Source organism: Styela clava, chromosome 10 (assembly GCF_964204865.1).
Source record: "Styela clava chromosome 10, kaStyClav1.hap1.2, whole genome shotgun sequence".
Taxonomy (NCBI): domain Eukaryota; kingdom Metazoa; phylum Chordata; class Ascidiacea; order Stolidobranchia; family Styelidae; genus Styela; species Styela clava.
In genome coordinates this window covers 14,977,712-14,997,272 of record NC_135259.1, presented here as the reverse complement: position 1 = coordinate 14,997,272, position 19,561 = coordinate 14,977,712, and the positions used below count along the sequence as shown (strand labels likewise).

Genomic DNA, 19,561 nt, shown 5'->3' with positions numbered 1-19,561 from the left:
TGTCGCGGGCCTTCTAAATCAAAACGGTATTTTTCGTTTTATTTTTCGTATTTTAGAATGGCGCTATTCAATCAGATAAATTTGGGTTGCGGATTCATTCCTTTATTTATCCCGCCGAAGTAATTATTATCGTCTTCGTGGCTCAAGACATACATATGTCGAGTTAAATTTGTGATTTAGGGATTATAAACCCCGACGTAAAGGTGTTCACGGCTTAAATAACACGTCACGCCGACGACAACAATCGGCGCGTTATACTCGAATAGATACAGCAATTCCAGACATAAAATACACACGGAAACACTTCGTACAAATTTTCTTGTGAAATAGTTACCGACCTTCAATATCTTGTACGAATGATAAAACATTAGTTCATGTAATATATCGTCATTTTAGATTCGTGAATTGTAAGTCAATTTCCATGTGTGATTTTGGACGGCTTTTCTGGTATTAAATTCAGTCTTTTGTGTTGATGACAAAACGCGAAATGAGTCATCATCAAATTGAGATGTCCCATGCATTCCTATACAAGAAGCAGACGCTTTATTCAAAATCGCAATCTCCAACTGCAAACAGAGTTCTCCAAATATCCCTGGTTTCCTGTCCCAAATTGAAAAATAATTGGGCCATTTCCCTGAATCTGAATTTTGGTTAGCAAACATTTCTTCGCTGATCTGAATTACGCCGTGTATCGCATGTGAAACTATCGCTGGGCTCCTCGCCCTCAACATATGATCATAAAAATCACTGGTCGGTTACGCCTTTCTTCACCACGACGATGACCAATGTATTTGTAACGATTTACTTGAGTTGTCAGAGTTGTAGTGCTTCAATTCCCGCATAAAACACGACAATACACCATTCATTCGCGACAATGATCCATAACGGTGCTTCGATAATTTCCTCAATTGTGGGCGACTGTCAGTTACATCGCTGCAGTACAAATGATGGGGGAGTAGGATTTACATATTTATTCCGGGGAGAGGTAATCTGTTAAGTAAGTCTAATCATATGACGAACCACACCTCTCGTTCGATTATCAGATAAGAAAGCTTAATCCTATAAAACAGGGGTTCCCAAACTTTATTGGCCGCGGGCCAAAATTAGAATTGGAAAGATGTTCGCGGGCCGGAAGAATGTAGCGCCCAAAAGTGGATTCACTTTTATTTGACATTTTTTTGAACAAAACGGCGCTTATCGTTGTATTCCTTCAGAACTGGAATAGTTCGTTGGCAAAGAAGACAAATCTCTAAAGTTTGATACTTTTCAATGGAGAAATACGAAAACTGACATTTATCCAAGAAACGTTAGTTTTCTGAATCTAGTTTTCGTTTGATTTCTGACATCTTTAAGCTTTCCTATATGGCTGATAACTAAATTACTGTCCTATGTAATCCTAACACCGGTAAATATAATTGATATACTTGTATAATTGAATTGTTACGATAAACACGTGCTTGAACTCTGAAAATAACATAACTTAGCGCTATCTAGATCGCAAAAGTGTAGAAAAAAAATCTGTTGAACACTATTTAACGTAAGCTCGGCGGGCCATTTTAAATCGTTACGCGGGCCGGATTTGGCCCGCGGGCCGCGGTTTGGGAACCCCTGATATAGAACCACGGTCTCTCGTTCGGTTACTAGATAAGAATGCTTAATCATATAATGAAATACGGTCTCTCGTTTGGTTACCAGTACATGTCGGGTATGGTATTAGTTATAGCCAGTTAATTATTTGAGATGCATGGACTTTATGGGGGAGGGAGCCTTATCCGACCAGCGGTCACTTGAACCACCCTACGGCGGCGAGGATTCCAGCAATCTTCTCGCGCATAATTATCCCTCATGGTATTCGCATCTGCGAACCAACGCAGAGTAATCAGAGGTGCTGTGGCGATCGTTTTTTCAAATGTTTACCACGGTGTCAAATTGCACTTGCCAATACACTATTGAAATATTTATCGGGTATACTTCAGTGTCGTATATTTTCAGTTTCAGAGATTTTATTTACGAGATTTTTTTATTTTACGATTGATGAACGCACAACATGCCAAAAGCTATCGAAAAGCTGAACGACATTACAAAGAAACATACATAATTTTACGATGAAGCACGTGGCACGTTTGAAAAGCAACTCAATGTTGAGGCAATGTTGAATAACTTAATGAAATGAAGTACTTCAATTTTTGCGACAAACAATTTTACTGGCGTATTATTCACGACGATTATAGGCGAGCGCAAGTTAGATCGCTGCTGTACATAAAATGGATGTATGAAATTGTACTTCCCATACATATATACACATTAAAATATCTCGAATATTTCAGTGTTATATATTTTCAAATGGTAAAAATTTTTAGTCTCAGAGTTTTTAGTTACGAGATTTTTACGATTGATGAACGCATAAACATTTAACATGCTAAAACCAATAGAAAAGCTGAACGACATTACAAAGAAACATACGGTATTTTACGATGAAGCACGTGACACGTTTGAAAAGCAACTCGATGTTGATGTCAATCCACAATTGAAGAAAATCGACTTTTACGGAAAACATATCGCTCCACAGTACGATTATACACCTGAAGCAGTGACAGAAAGAGATGACGATGATGGTGGTGTTAGTGTCGGATCTTTGGTAGACTTGAGGGATTTGTTAGAACTATTTGAGAAAGGACATATCACATTTGTGGGAGGCGCCGGATATGGTAAAACTACTTTGCTCAAAGCTATATCAAGAGGAGCCCTTGATGGACGATATATGAAAAATGTTAATGCCATTCACTACATACAATGTGCACATTATCTACCAAACAGACTAATAACCGCACGTGAACTATTATTTGGAAGTACTTTGAAAGATTTATCTGATGAAGAAGTCACGCAAATTATCGAAGATATAAAATCAAACCCAGATGGTTTTGTATTTGTGCTGGATTCATTGGATTCCCTTCAATATGACCTTGATGGAGTTTATGAGTACATAAATGACCTCGATGTGAAAGCTAATCCGGAAGCAATTCTTTGGAATTTTTTCGCTGGCAATCTCTTTCCTGGTACTCGCATCATCACGTCTAGTCGTGAACATTCGATCCGTAATTACAAAGGAGAAGTTCGACCACAAAAAGTGATTGCGCTCACAGGTCTTACAAAGGATTCTATCAAAGAAATAATCGTTGGTTACTTGGGAGAAAAGGAAGGAAATGAAACAATGCAATATTTGAAAAGTGAGTGTCCGGATCAACTTGCATATTGTAGCACCCCTGTGTTACTAGTCTACACTCTAGTTGCATTGCAAGATGGTAGCGCTAAGCCGTCCACAATATCTGGTATTACAGTAGCTGTATTACAGAGCATTATGAGATCTGGCCATGTAGCAAAGGAAAAGAGTTCTGAGGAGATTTTGGAAATCTTTAATAAGTTAAAAGTTCTGGCTCATAACGGCTGTACAGAGGGCAAAGTCCATTTTGCGGAAAGAGATTTTCAACGAGTTGGTTTGGATCGTAGTGACGCAGTCAGTATTTCCATCATAACTCCAAGAGGCGGAAGAGGAAGCATACTCCAAGGAAATGATTTACTTTTTTTTAGTCATCAAAGTCTCCAAGAAATGCTTTCTGCATTATTTATTTGCGAAATGAATCTTGTCAACTTCACTAAATTTGTTGCGGAAAATCTTGGCAAGCCAAGATTCCTAGTCGTAAGAAAATCCCTGTGTGGCGTGCTGATGGACGATGATCTTTTTCAACAGGCGGAGCCGATGTTAATTCATGGTACAGCATTATACTTTGTGTTTTCTTCAAGTTAATTTCGTGTTTCATGCGAATATATAAGTGACACAAGTACACAACATTTACCATTTAATTTTTAACGCTGGACATTTTTCTTATAAAGACATTTTTTTAAATTTGGCAATCTAAACGTCGATTTAAAGAATTTATAAATATTGCGTGATAGTTCTAACGAGAAAATTATATTTATTTTTATCCTACTAATAACAGAAATGACAAATGTCGAAGAAAAAAGAGAGATTCTTCGGGATTTTTTCACAAAAGAGCTTCGGCGACCCAACTTGGAAGGAGCAGACTTACTCGAAATTATTTTATCGTTGCACGAATGCAGAGAAGGTATAGATGCCGTCATCAAGGAGAATTTATACCAAATAAACTTGGAGAATTCTCCGTTGTCTCCTGGCGATTGTCATGCTTTGGGTTCTGTTATTTCACGCTGCAATGTTTTTGATGATCTGGATATACAAAAGTGTGGCATTAACGATGAATCAATCAATATTCTTGCATCTGTGTTGGAAAAATCAAGATTGAAGGTAAATTTACTAACGCGCAATTTTACACTATAATTTCTTATACGATTGGTTCCCAATCTTTTTCACGAAATTGCCCCTTTCGCCTATTTCGGAACTCTTAATTCGACCCTCATTATGCATAAAAAATACTTCAGTTATTCAATTTTTAACGGATTCTTAGCCAGTGTCGCACTCCCGATTATGTTCTATTTGAATAGTTTATAATATAATATTTTGAATATTATAGTAAAAATAAAAAATATTGGTAATACTACAGCAAATATACAAAGCAAAGCGACAACTAAACACCGCTGGGGAAATGTCGCCCTAGTAGATCATAGTGGTTGCACGTAACTTTGATCAGAGACGCACCACTTCATTTTCTGAGTGAATGCGCGTCACATCAGCTTGAGCAAATTTCCATAAAACGGGCGATTTATGTCTTGCATTTTGAATACTCACAGTGGCCAATTTACGGATCAAATTTCGGTGCTCCTGAAGTATGTGCACCAAGATGGCGCACAACCTGAACATAGTATGTGTACCAGGTTAGGGTTATCAGGTTGTGCGCCATCTTGGTGCACATACTTCTGCAGCGCCCAAATTTTCATAGCCTCGGTTGGGTTTATTCAAGTTTATGTGTACGTGCGATGAACTTTAGCCTTGCTACAATTGAAAAGATTGTTCTCGTAATTTCGGCCGTTCACTCAAAGCGAAGTCTCTAGTCTCAAATAAAAGTTAAAAGAGAACGGAAAGGAGAATTCCAAGTGACCCCTAACGCGCTTACGGCTATATATATATATATATATACAGGTTTTTCCTTGCTAAATAGAGCGTTGTTCGGTCACCATTATATCAGAAACATAGATTGTTACGTTTTCAATATTGTTTCTCGTTGTTGTCCTATAGACTTAAATGTTGAAATGTTTTTTTACACTTTGTCATAGAATTATGAGTTATGGATTGGCCTCAACACAGATCTTGGCGTAGAGGGATATTCAACGATGGGAAGATGGTGCAAAAATTGTGTCATCGATAAACTTCATCTCTATAGATCAGATATGAAGCCGGATCAGTTGGATGCATTGCTCGACACAATGGAAAATAACAAAGTAAGTGAAGCGGGTGTGTGTTGAAAGCGGAAAATGGCCCTTTTGTATTTACTAGTGAGTGTGGGAAGATGGATTAGCTTGAAACGCGATTTTACCAGTGGTTTTTCAACCCTGGTTCTGCGGCACCCCGGGCTCCCACAAGTGCAGTTGAGGGGATTCACCTAGTTTTCATTCTATTTCAAGATATTATATTAATATATTTATATTTGTTAGATTTGACACTATTGTTAAACTTGCGACACTTTGAAGATAATTTAATATAAATTATCCATACCGTATTTATACAATTCAGACAATTAAACTATATTGTAACTCGAGGGGGTCCTTGAGCCTCTGAAATGTTTTATTGGGGTTCCGCCCCACCAAAAAGGTTCGAAATTACTAATTTAAATACATTATATTCGTATCAATCAGGTATTTTATTCTTGTTGGTTGGTTTATTCGGTCTGGTATTCTTGTGCTCAGGGAAGACAAATTTTTTACATTTACTTTTGACATCCATCGTGGTGAAGCTGTTTTTATGAAATGAAAATGGATCAATTTCAGTTAAAAATCTAGTATGATGAGATAATATTTTGTGGGGTACAATAATTAATTGCAAAATGAATTTTAGTCTGTTGGTGCAACTATCAGCGCCATCGATGGAATGTAAAATTAAGTTGTCCGTAGGTCCATTATGTTGATCAGCGCTATATCATATTCGGGTGTTGTTGGCTTGTTGCCTTAAAACTATGATAAATAACACAATTGCCGTACCATTGTTGTTTAGCGTCTCTGACACACCGCAAGGGCGAAGAACAAAAACTTTCTAGGATTTTGCTTTATTGTTTATCGCTGTATTTGAGTCGGTGATTTCACAAGATTACATTATTCAATTGCTTTATCTCGAATTACTCAGGGCGGGCATAATAGTGGCGTCCAATGACATGCTTTTTTGTTAGAGTTGAAATGACACTTTGTCGTGCCTAATTACTGTCTACGTTTGATATCCAGCGTTTTCTGATTACCCCATATCTCAATAAACATAATTACGAATGCGATATGTTCCTTAGCAACAAACGCGATCTCCTGGTTGCTATTGGCGAATATTGTATTTGCAGCTGTTCGTTGTACAATAGCGTTTCTTTAATCGATATCCGATCGTTGGGGATACAATGAGCAGTAGACGCAACATCGGTATTTCAAGATTTACACAATGGGACCAATTTGAATTTTAGTTTTGTCTCAAAGGTGAACTCGAGCTAATGAAAAAATAAACATTTGGCGGCGACGTATCATATATGATGCGACCACGCCTAAGTAAGAATATACCGAGAAGATCAATTAGAATAAGTGTCTTTCAAATTCCCGTTGGCACCTCGTATTGTTTTTGTAATGAAGTAAAAATGGCTTAGTCGACCATGTACTCACGTGCACTTTTTACCCAATTCCTTTTTTAGATTTCCCTACTTGTTCTTCATGGAAACACAAACATGGGAATTCGAGGTATGAAAACGATAAACAAGATGGCAGCTCAGTGTGGACTTGAAAAACTCGACATGCAAAATTGTCGATTAACAACAGCGCAGTTACAGGAATTGTCAAATATGCCACCAAATACAAAGGTGATAAACTTTAATATTTCATATTGACAAGCCCAATGCTAACTTTCGTTTTTCTCCACAGTTTAACACACTTCGTCTTAATGAGAAAAGAACCGTTTCAAAGGAAGATGTACAGGCATTGGTGGATCTTCTCCCTCGAGTAACAGATACGTTATCGTTGTTCGGATGGAAAATTTCGAACGATGATTTCTTAATGCTAGAGACAAAGAAACAAGAGGTAAACGTATGATATTTTTTCACATATTTTTCACAGGTAGTCTCAGTAGAACGTCTCAATCAGGCGGTGAAGTACGGTTCCTCGTACGATTATCAGCCCGCTACTGATTCATTGTACTAGATGTGTGGACTTCAATAGAAGGAAAAGCCGTAACCCATATGCAATGAGAGGTCAATCGAACAACTTTTGACAGTGAGGACTTCAGACACCATCCCAGCTCGCACGTGACAATTTCCCACATAAATGTAATCAACTGCAGTTCAGGCGATTTAGTATCTAATTCTAGCCTGATAAACCAGACACAAACGAAGAATTTTTATTGATTAAAAGCTGGGCTTGTCGAAAACTTGTGTATCATCAGATATCGATGTTGCTTGTTTGGAGCGTGGTTGAATACGCGTGGTTTATAAAAATCAACCATGCACGCGATAAAAACTTAAAAATAGTTATGACTCTGAATTACATGCCAAGTATTTTAACCTCTATCCCTGACATGGCCAAATCCGACCCGTTGAGCAATTCAATCGGGTCCGCCTGATCCTGAAGCTAAATTTTGATGTTTTAGCTGAAAAATTGCTCAAAGAATTTGTTGAGATTGAATTTAGATTTGACACTAGGATTATTGTTTTCCGCATTTGTTTTTGTAGCACTAAATATTGTTCATAAAATGTAACTTTTTACGTCACACTTACATGTCTAGTCCAAAAATCTTACCCACACCTGCTCTATCCCATAATGGCCTAAACATCTTATTCTATATATATATATATATATATCTTCACCGCTCAATTACTATTATGTGTATATATTTATTGGATGCTTTTATTTAAAAAAAAGACACACTTCAATACACAAGACCTTACTAAGTGTTGTTTTGTTGAAGATTGAATTCAATACTAAAATTGCAATAATCTATATGTAATATATGGTTCCATTACATTTGAACCCACGTACATTTGAACCCATGACAATTGCACCTGTATGCTATTGCACCTATGGAATTTTTTTTGTTTCACGGATAGTTAAACCCATACTAACCCTAACCCATGGGTTTTAGCACCCGCATATAGATTGAACCCGTGGATATACGCATGGGTTCTAATGTACATGGGTTCAAATGTACGGTCACCGTAATATATATATACTTGCTTGTATTAACTATCATATTTCACTCAATAATTTTTCAGGGTTTGAAGATTGATATGAAAGGATCTCATGCTGATGGAGTAGAGGAAAGTGAAGGTTTGTTGTTATTGTTGTTGGAGTGAAAAAAGCTTTTTTCGTTACCCCCGAAGTATGTGCCCCAAGATGGCGTGCATCGGAATCTAGTATGTGTACCAGGTTAGGGTTAGCCAGCGCTTCCCAAACTAGGGTCCGCGGCCCTGGAAGGGACCGCGAAACGAATATTAGGGGCCGCAAAGAGAGCACCAGTTTTACAGAGAGTACTATATCTATTGTACTTTTCCAGACTCTTGATTCGAAATACAATTATTGAAAATAATGTGAAACAAAATTTCACGATTCCTAATGAACACAACATCATATTGTGTAAATAAGACAGTGTCTTCAATTTTATTTCGAAAATAACACTAGGGCTTATTTTGGGGGGATGTAGAGAATAACGAGATTTTTTATTATGCCAAATATGAATACCGATCTCCATTACTTATAAATAGCACGTCTTCATTTAAAATAAGTGCTAAATATAGATTATCAACCTTTTAAAAAGTAGAAAGAGTAGAAATTTCTCGTTATCGACTAGGACTCAGTGGTTCTCGAAATTCATTGTATTGTGACGCCCTCCAATAATATGCTCAAGTTGCGACTACCCGTGAAAATACGTATGGATACCTTTCAATAAAAGACTTTTTTTGCAATGAGTTTCATATAAAGGAACAAACAAAACATATCGACAGTCAGTGAAATCATGTTTAATGGACCTTGGTAGAAAAGTCTGCTTTATATAAAAACGGAATCGCAAAGGGAATAGGAGTCCGCAACGCTTTTTGAACCAAGGAAAATAATCTTTATCTATACAAAAAACCGAATTTTCAGAGTTAAACTTTTTTATTGTAACACCATCACAGGTAAGATCGATATAATCTTCCCTTTTTTTCTTTAAAAGTAGAAGATATATATGGGTTGTTTGAAAGGTTCACGAATCACGAAATTTTGCGACGTCCTAGCAAAATTGAAACGACGCACTTCCACAGGATTAAGTCAAAAAAATTTGCGCTATCGACTAAGTCTTTTTTAAAGGGGAGCGCTTATATTAAAATAATTTCTAAAATTCAGGCTTGGTTTTATTTTCGAGGAAACACAGTAGAATCATCGCGCTTGCATAACAATGCATATTCTGATCGTAAGACCCGATTTGCGTGTGCTTGCATAACAATGCCGGCTTTAATAATCGTTAAGCTAGCGGTTCCCGAAGCCGATTTGATAAGTGCGCCTCGAAATATGTTACATATTTTATTTATTCTAAATGTTTTATTGTTTCTCATTGTTGCAAATGATGTGTCTACGAATCAATTTCATTTTACTGCTCTATGTTGTGTACGCTCTGTTACGTCGGGTATCCTACATGCTGCAATTTCGTAGAATGCAGTTTATTCATTTGCTGAACATGAGTGATTTTTTTAGCATTTTGAAGAAAAACCAGGCAGAGATAAGATAAGTACATATTAACGATGACAAAATTGTGTTTTATTATCAGGCAGCATATTTTTCGTGTAGGTGCGCCATGAGTTTTTTTCTTGATAATTTGGCGCCACACGAACCGCTGTCTTATGCTAAGTTTGATCAATAAGATTGAACAATTCCGGAAAAGGATCATGCCGTCGGTGGGCAGACATCGTAATTCATCATTTAGGCCTGCATAAACAAACATTGAGCCAAGGCTGGACTTGCTATGCAGCAAAAAGTATTCGCACCCATCACACTGAATAATTGAGTAACGTTAATCTGAATAAACATGTGCTTGTTTTTGTAATTGAGTAGGCCTTCTAAAGTTGAGAACTAGCTGTGTCAATAAAACATCAAAAATGCATATTTCGAGCTGTTTAGCATTATTAGCGCAAACAAGGGCCGCGAAAAATTTTAATATATTAAAACGGGCCGCGAGCTCAAAAGTTTGGGAAGCCCTGGGTTAGGCCATATTGTCAGGTACAATTACTACGGGAGTCACTTGGCTAGTCCCCGAACTCGTAATAGAACGAACTAAAATAAGTAAAATTGGAATAAAATTACGGCCTAACCTTAACCTGGTACACATACTACTACATACAGGTGTTCGCCAACTTGGTTCACATACTTCGGGAGTACCCTTATTTCATTAACTACCAGACTAAGTGCTTTAAAAGTCTCAAAAACCAAAGATATCAACATCTTTAGACAGTTCATATATTTTGTAATTCGCCATTTTTTTTTCTTTTAAAAAACGGGATCTTCCTGCTAAAAATTTCAAATGCGTCACGACGTGTTTATGCTGAAAGTTTTTGGTGATGTTGTGGTTGACAAGTGGCTATTTTCTCAGTGGTATGTATGGCCGCACCTCAATTCAAGTCGCATAGCTTTTTTGTATTCTACAATATTAAAATTTTTTGTAATTTATAAGTATGCTATTTGGACGTCATCTTACTGCATGGACACGAAGTGTACATATGATTCATTATGCTGTAATCTATCATTCTGCTTTGTTCCCCCAGGTTACATCGACCCAAGAGGTTTTCAAATGAAGATTGGAACATGTAGAGTTCGATTCCAGAGAAATACTGTCAAAAACCCGACGTTTTTTCAAGTTCTTGCCACAAATAACCCAGGGAACGAGCCGGAAGGGTATTTTGCTATCACACCCCGTATTACCTGCACTCCTCCAATAAATTTTAACGTCCCGATGACGGTCAAGCTACCAACGTGGTGCAGAACTGAATCTGATGATGTCATTGCATATGTTATGTACAAAGACAATAGACAAGACGCTACCTGCCAGATTCTGGAACGAAAAAATTTGAAAGACTGTGGACGACAAATAACATTCGAATCTGCTTACCACATGTATTTTTGGGTTTCCATCGATAAGAATTCACTGAACAAAGTTACTTACAGTGCGCATATTTCTGTATACTATGCCCAAAGTGGAAGGTTCAAAGCTGTCCTATATACTGGAGGAAAACCAGATGTAGACGCAGAAATGAAGAAAAAAGGTTTCAATAAAGTCGACGCCGATTTTGAAACTAAGAAAATAGCCATAACGAACAAACTTAGCCTTACATTTGCATGCAATTTTCCTGGTCAAGAGGTAATGACATTTGGACCCGAATCCAAAAAATATTTCTTGCTAGGAGAAAACTTTGCTCTCATACGACGAAGCACTGTTGACTTCAAATTACGATCACTTCCTAATCCTGGACAGTACCTGAAAATAACATCAACTCTCAGTGACGGCGAATCATTGGTTACCGATTTGTTGTGGTCGGGAGAAGGTAAGTATATTTTAGATACAAGTTTCATCGAACTTTCCTGCTGATTACACGCACAATGCAATGATTTTTCGCGTTGGCATTAGCTATTTTCAGTATCCCATGTTTCCCAATTTTTATTTTTATTTTAGGAGGGGGGGGGGGGTCAAATTTAGGTATTTAGGGGGTGGTAGGTATTCTGCTATTAGTAATAACTATTTGTAACTTGTAAAAATATGTAATGCATTTGACTGATCATCTTCACCGGCATGTGAGCCTTGTTTCTGATTACCGTTTACTGTTTTGTCCATCGGTATAAAGAGAAATGAGCGGTCGAATATCACACGCACGAAACGCGTGTACCCATCAGACATCGCCGATGACTGTGGCACTCGCTCGCGAAATCCGAACAAACAGAAAACCAAACGGAAGAATACATGTTATCGAGTTTGTTCCAATTCAGCTAATTTGGGGTGAAACAAAGGGCCTCAGAAAGATCGGAGGGAGTATGATAAAATAGGAAATTATTAAGAGACACTTCCACCTTACTTAACTGACAATTTGGAAGCGATGAGTCTGGTTTATTAATTTTCAAAGAAAGTACGTCGAAGTCTATACACAACACCTCAGCACAACGATTCAAATCCGCATGCCCAACAATGAATTTCTCAAATACTTACAAAAGATCTTATTTTCCAGAATCTTCATCTACGAGCCAGTCATCAATGGAAACAGAAGAGGAAGTCCACCTCACTAAATCAACAGGTTTATTGATATATATTGCATAACATCTTGATAGACATCATGAGGTTCAGTCTTGTATATGCAATATAAAATTATGATTATTGCCATTTAAACAAGTAGTTATTGTACTAAACGTTGAAAGCCTAATTAGGTCGATGCGTTGTGAAATGCAGATTTATTTATTTCTGATGAGTCTACACCGTCCAAAATATATAACGCAATTTCCATGCATAATATAATCCAAACACATGTTTTTTATTCACAGAAAAACATATTGATAAAGAAGGAGGAATAATATCGCTAAATGGAAACAGAATTATCTTCCCCGATGGTGCCTTGGATCAAAAAACAAACATAAAGTTATCTGTAGATAGCGATCCTTCGCATTGGCCTTCACAGTTTGTGTTAATCTCGACGATTCTTAACTGCGACTTGTCTGGATCAAAATTAAACAAACCTGTTAGAGTAGAAATGGAAACATGGTGTACAACCTATCACGGCGAAGCAGAAATATTGGTTTTAAAGAAAAAGGATAATGATACTACATGGAAAGTCGAGAAAACTGCAAAATTGGGGACTTCCGGAACTGTGGGATTTGAGACTAAGGGATTTTCGCTATGTTCACTGGGATATTATGTTAAAACTGCATACATGTTTCTGAGAGAATTACTTGGAATTCCTATCAAATATCATATGACCAATTTGCTATATTATAACAAAGACGCTACCTTTACTTCAATTGTATGCAAGCGCGATACTACAATTCTAAATGAAGTTCGGGAAAATATGTCACGCGGGAATAATTGCATTGAGTTTATGACACCCGTATCAAATTTCCATTCTCTACCTGGAAGTCAAATCCGTATTGCAATAAGCTGTATAGAGCCGCTCAACAGTGAATTCGTATTGGGCGATTCGGAAGAGGCTGTTCGAATAGACATTGAACCTCCTAAACGCCGAAAAGAATCTTTCACCGAAATATTTGCGGATCAAGTAATGTCAAACATGTGGAAACAAAAGTATTTCAACCTTCAACCAAAACCTGATGATTCTTGCAAGAGTTTGGAAGTCGAATATTCTATTACTGTTAACTCAGAGACCCCGGAGCCACACAGGTTTAGAAATCGGTGGCCAGCAGCAGTTTTACCCACATCTCCACCACCTGCTCCAGGTATCTTATGTTAGCTTGTATCATATTAGAAACGTTAAGGCGTATTTTTACTTCTTCATTTCATCAATGAAATATCAAAAACTAGAAGGCTATATATTTTTAATTGTATGTACTTTTCTGAACAATTTGTGTATCGGTATAATTACAAAATACAAAAATTACTTAAAATTGATTATGTCCCAGATAATAAAACCGAGTTACGAAAACTCACTCCAGGAGTATGTAAAAATATAACAATTTGTACCAAATTTCATACTTGACCAAATATTAAACCCAAATTCATGTTTCAGTGATTCAAGGAAATAATGTACTCATCGGAGACGGAACAATGAATATAAATCAGAATGAAAGCCAGAATGTTCTGCTTGTTTCTCCACAAGCGAATGTCCACTAGCAAATGCATGGATGGTCGGTATTTAATCTAACAAGCTACGCTATCAATGGAGTGTGCCACCTCTAAAGATTTCTCCTCAGTGGAAGACTTTCTAAAACAGACAAATATCGAGTATTGCACAAGGCAATTGAATGGTCTCGTATTTGAATTCTCAAAACATATATCGTTTTTCTAATAGTCGTACTAGACTAGAGGATGGTCCAAAACAGATTCCATACATTTCTTAATTACTTACTACAAAACTGGAAACAAAAAGAAAAAACAAATTATTTAGTACGTCAACTTTTGTTTGTATATTATCATACCCAAAAGTTTCCGTAATCTTGGACCTGGGTTCTGTTTTGGGGTCACCTTGTAATTAACAATACTTCAATTTTCAACTGTAAATATATATATTTTGTAGCGTCTTCGTGATATTTTCTTACGAAACCCATCTTTGTCAAAATATTAGTTAATACGCATACTTTATATACCTTAAACTTCTTTCTTCAAGTTCAATTTTTATTGCATTATTATGCAACGTATATTATTTATATATCATGCAAGTAATACCTGTATTTATAGAAGCGATTTAATTAGCATGCTACAACAAAATGATAAAATAGGAATAAAAGAATTAACAATTAAGTCATATGGTTATCCAAGCATTTATGTGACAAGGGTATACATTTCTATCATTATAAAGCTTTATATAAATTTATTGTTGAGGCAAATATACCCAGCTTGTAAACGCGAGAGCGTGATAATTTTTGAAAAAGTTGAGTTGCTTAAATTTTAACTGGGAAACCTAAGTACCTTTGTTCTATCATTAGGCAGCGTGCTATCCTATTAGAAGACCTCTCATTGGAATATAAATTCCGAAACACTCTAAAGGTGTGACTGATCAGTGATCAAATGTATTGGAGACGAACTATTGGAGGATAAGTAACCTGTGAGCAGGTGCTATGCACCACAATCTTGAAACAAGTAAATAGTTAGTTTTATCAACGGTATATACTAGATAGCGTTCGGAGACCGCCGACATATCGATCCTGCGGTTTCGATTCCTTCGCTCTGACTCACCGCGTGTCCCATCACCAATTAATTGATAACTCGCTAATTGTACGACATAATTCATCCAAAATTAATAGGCTTCTGGTCCGAGATATAATGAATGCACATGCAAAATTTGCAGATTCAACCTTGCTTTCGTGAGATATCGCGTAACATACGAAAGTGTCTAACAAACAGACAGACAAACAAACAAATACTTATCAACATACTTACCGATCAAGATCGATAAGTAACAAAATAGAATTATGAATACAGTTTCCAATTTCTTAGTGTCGTTTTTCTGAATATATTTACCCATCATCTCATGTTTGAAAAACTCATTTCAGTTCATAGTTGCAAATTTTTCATATTTGCACTGAGGAGGCAATGCTTTCGTAATCGTAAATTTAATTAATGATACCAGCCGGGTATTCGGATTTTGCAGCAGAAGATTTGAAAAATTAACACGAGTTTCCTTGCATTTATTCGGAATGTTGAAATGTGAGAAATTTTACTGATTTCCAAATGCATTTGCATGTATATCTCGCTTGCAAATTTATTAATGTGTTCGACTAGGCCAGAAGACCCCAACAACGAAGGACTGAATGAATACGGAAATTTAATCTACGTCGCTAGTCCGATCAGTGACGTAGCATTGGTGCTAACGGAAGGGCGAAAAAGTTGCTATTACCTTGTTTTCTCAAGGCTGATTTCGCGAAAATATTGGAGTGAGCCCACAACCCTAATTTCTGATTGCCAATGGACAAATATTTTAATTCAGAAACGATGTTACGAGTTCACCAATATTTTATTCTACTCAAATAAATGACATTCCTCGGGGTTTTAGTTACTAGTTACTAAGTTAGTTACTTTTAGGACTAAAAGTGATTTATTAATTAACGTAGTCGCGTTGAATGTAACTACTATGCAATTTTAGTGGGTCGATTACTGGCCGCGAATCGTATGTTTTTTGCGACAAAAAATTAATACCGGATGAAAAAGTCAGCTATTTTAACAAAGGAATTTTCGACAAGAAACAACGGTGTTGTAGATTATTGCGTCATAAATCGTGCACGACAAAATAGGTACGCCCAAATTTCTGCAACATAAGCTTAACGCATATGATGACAATAGTTTATATCCTCCAAAAAATACTCTACGAAATTTCAGTACCTTGTCGCGGGCGTTAATTATAAAATAATATATATGCGTAATTTTTACTTGATAATCATATGACACCGACCTTGATGTTTCTGCTTTTGTATTTTTCGAGATTCACCAGTTCGGCTGGTAGATGCGTGACAAAATATCGTCTGGGTATAGGAATGCTGTGCATAACGTTGAACTTGGAAGCTGAGAAATAGAATATTATAGACGTGTCTCAAATCTCTATTTACATTCTTTGGGAGGAAACCTAATAGCGGTTAGCCATTTTAGGCAAAGAACAATTTGGTAATACATTGGTTTACAAAAAACATAATATCGTTGCCTCCTCATACAACTTTTGAGTCTAACCTAACGTATGAGCTGCATCCGTTCATGCAATAATAATTTTCCGCCACGACAAATTCTTTTTGTAATATGAGAGAATATACAGCGCGATTTAGTTGAAATACTATGTATATGTACAATATTAGTTATAAAAATAACCTACGTGAGCAAGAGTCGAGATACAAATGCGGCACTGTAATATCTCTTGTCATTTTATCAAGTTTCCCTTCTCTTTTCCATACAGTAACTATCGAATAATTTCTCGAGTCCACGTGTTGCCTAAATAACAAAAATCCTGATGTTGTTGCACATATCGAAAGCTTAATTAGATGTGCCTTATAAATACAGGCTTAATGGTAAGTATTCAGGTCTTGAAAGATACTACGTAATAATGCCCAGAAGAGTAATTATTTATTGAATGAAAAACGTAATATATGAGCTATTGTTTAGCATTTTGAAAATTTTCATAAAAATACAATGTACGTTTATCGACCTTTTATAGAGATACTATTTATGTATTTATAACATTCTTCTGGTACGATAAGAAGGAGATTAGTACTTCATTTGTTTTGTCGATGTCTATCCATATGTTTATATATATATATATATATATATATATATACACAATACATAAAAGGACCGTTTTAAATTAAACAGGATTTGCCTAAACAATGTGTCATAACTTGAGGCAACAACATGGTATTTAGAAAACAAGTTTTATTAGATCTGATATCATTTTTTTGTAAACACGTATTGGAGTGTATTGTCTTAACATAAGTTCCGCGCCCAAATAGGAATTGGGGTAATTTTACCTCAGAATATCGATAAAATTTACCAAAAACTCGAAGTTTGTGTTCCCCAAGTTTGTGTTTTGTCTTTCAGGGTAAATTTAAATGTCTTGAAAATATATAAAATCCTCCCGACACCACTCAGGTAGTTCATTGTTAAGTTTCCCATGCTCTTTAGTAAATTTAAAATTCTCTGAAAATGCACTAATTGTAAGTTTTTCTTTGTTCAGTGACTAGCCATCACCCACATGTAAAGCCACAGTGCTGGTAAAGAGTAATTTAATATTCTTTTCCTATACCATGAACTAACACGACAATTAAAATTCAATATTTTTCTTGGCTTACAACCGGCAGCTCCAAATTACGTTGCGTGGAAAGGCCTTAATCTTGTTAATACAACCATATTTCTAGCCCTACACTCCCCTGTCTTTTATTGAATAAATGAGGACAGCACACAGAACTGCCATACATGTGATATACAGCCACAAATATGCATATACAGCCCTAATATACATACAGGTAATTTAGTGGTGTACAAATACATCCAATCTATTTCATTTTCATCCATTTCAATACACGTTCGCATAACAATGCACACAAAGTCGCTCGTGGTATTTGAATACGTACATCAGGTTGCAATCTATAATGTCAAAATGCCCCACGACTGATCGCTCCTATCACCGGGAATGCACTGGTAAAAATTCTGTTTTGAATGAACTATTGTTTGGCCATTGTCCGTGAACTGTCCACAGGTTTACGTTATGCGCAAAAGTATCATTACTAACTTCGAAAATCATCCCAGATTTTTTTAGGATGAGGCTATGCTCGTTGACGTGAAAGGTAGTGGTATTGCGCTTATGGAACCTCCAAAAATGCTATTAATTAAAATAAGATAAATGACTCGTAATAAGTGTAAATTAGATGTAATAAAATGGCATGCCACGGGCAGTATTCGGCGGTAAGCCTCTCCATGTTGTTTGCGAATAGTCAATTATTTTGACACCAATTATGTATGAATATTTCTAGTCTTGAGTGACAAGTCATTGTAGTTATTCACTGCCAGTTTCTAGTTGTGATAATGTTAGGTGCGTAAGTAATAAATTTGAATTCTATTCAAAATTCTCTGATTTAGTCTTTTATCATATAAACATTAGCTCCCTTCAGAAAAATTTGGATCAATTGACCACACTTTTATCAAATTTGTCCTTACCTTCTCATATATTTGCAATAAGCGAATCCAAATTACCCCAAAATCTTGTTTTCAATACCATCGATGGCTATAGTTCCCTACATACCTCATCTGTGCCTACTGCGGGTGGTGTTGTTGCTTTTTATCAAAGATTTCGTTACTGTCAGCAGATAAGTTATCGGCATCAAATATAAACATCTTCGTTATGATATAACTGATTTCACGAATATATTTGAAACATCTCAAGCCAAATTGGCAAAAAAACACTTTTTGATAGTGGGTGACTCTAATTATAAGTCTGTTTTCAACATCTAGTAACATTCCAAAAAATAAAAATTATGTTAAAATATGCTTATATCCCATAATGCCTTCTCCGTGATAACCAAACCCACTAGAGTACGTGAAACTTCAGCAGCATTGATAGACCACGTGTACACCAATTTGACAAATTTTCAAATCAATTTCTATGTTGTTCTATAACATATAACAGATCATTTCCGATCATGTGTTTTCTAAATAGTATAACAGCTATAACAGACAAAGATACAACTAAAGCCTTGGATAAGTAAAGGGTTGAATACTTACATTCGACAAAAAATAGTATGTTCAAATCCCATTTTCTGAAGGGTAAGTGTTCTTAACACTTCTACCCTGAAAAGTATATAGATGTTTTGTCAAAAACAGTGGATAAAACAAAACAAATTTATAACCAAAACCTTATTGCTCCAAACAAAGGTAATCCCAAATTATCAAGGCAAATTGTTTTTCAAACTACACATAAAAATATTAAATCCAAATGATTGTATCCCTAGAGATGTTATTTCGTTCTTTACCGAATTCTACCGAAAGTACTTTTTAACAATTGCGTCCAACCTCTCAGACAAGTTTTCTAATGATATTACCAGCTTCAAACATTCTTTATGATCTTGAGTGATGCAAACAAAGTGATAAGAGAAATACAAAAATTGAAAAGTAGGAAGGCAGTAGGTCCAGACAACATCACAGCACGCCGTCTTAAATTTCTTGCTGATCTCATTGCGCCCTGTTTGGCTGATCTTT

The 19,561-nt window shown here is 36.2% G+C and overlaps 1 protein-coding gene across 1 annotated transcript; it reads left to right on the top strand.

Moving 5' to 3' along the window:
* The first annotated feature begins 2,006 nt into the window (after window positions 1-2,006).
* On the top strand, window positions 2,007-14,991 carry LOC120338482 (uncharacterized). Its single transcript, XM_078117421.1, has 10 exons — window positions 2,007-3,770; window positions 3,999-4,321; window positions 5,248-5,412; window positions 6,852-7,016; window positions 7,078-7,233; window positions 8,421-8,475; window positions 10,941-11,717; window positions 12,393-12,458; window positions 12,703-13,608; window positions 13,899-14,991. The coding sequence occupies exons 1-10, from the start codon at window positions 2,417-2,419 to the stop codon at window positions 14,000-14,002; spliced, it is 4,071 nt and encodes a 1,356-aa protein (XP_077973547.1). The 5' UTR covers window positions 2,007-2,416; the 3' UTR covers window positions 14,003-14,991.
* The last annotated feature ends 4,570 nt before the right edge of the window (window positions 14,992-19,561 follow it).

Excerpts from the sequence above, each read along its gene's own strand:
- LOC120338482 (XM_078117421.1), top strand. The coding sequence starts at position 2,417 with ATGCTAAAACCAATAGAAAAGCTGAACGACATTACAAAGAAACATACG. Across the intron at positions 8,476-10,940 it reads TGGAGTAGAGGAAAGTGAAG|GTTACATCGACCCAAGAGGT; the intron begins GTTTGTTGTTAT and ends TTGTTCCCCCAG. Across the intron at positions 12,459-12,702 it reads CCACCTCACTAAATCAACAG|AAAAACATATTGATAAAGAA; the intron begins GTTTATTGATAT and ends TTTTATTCACAG.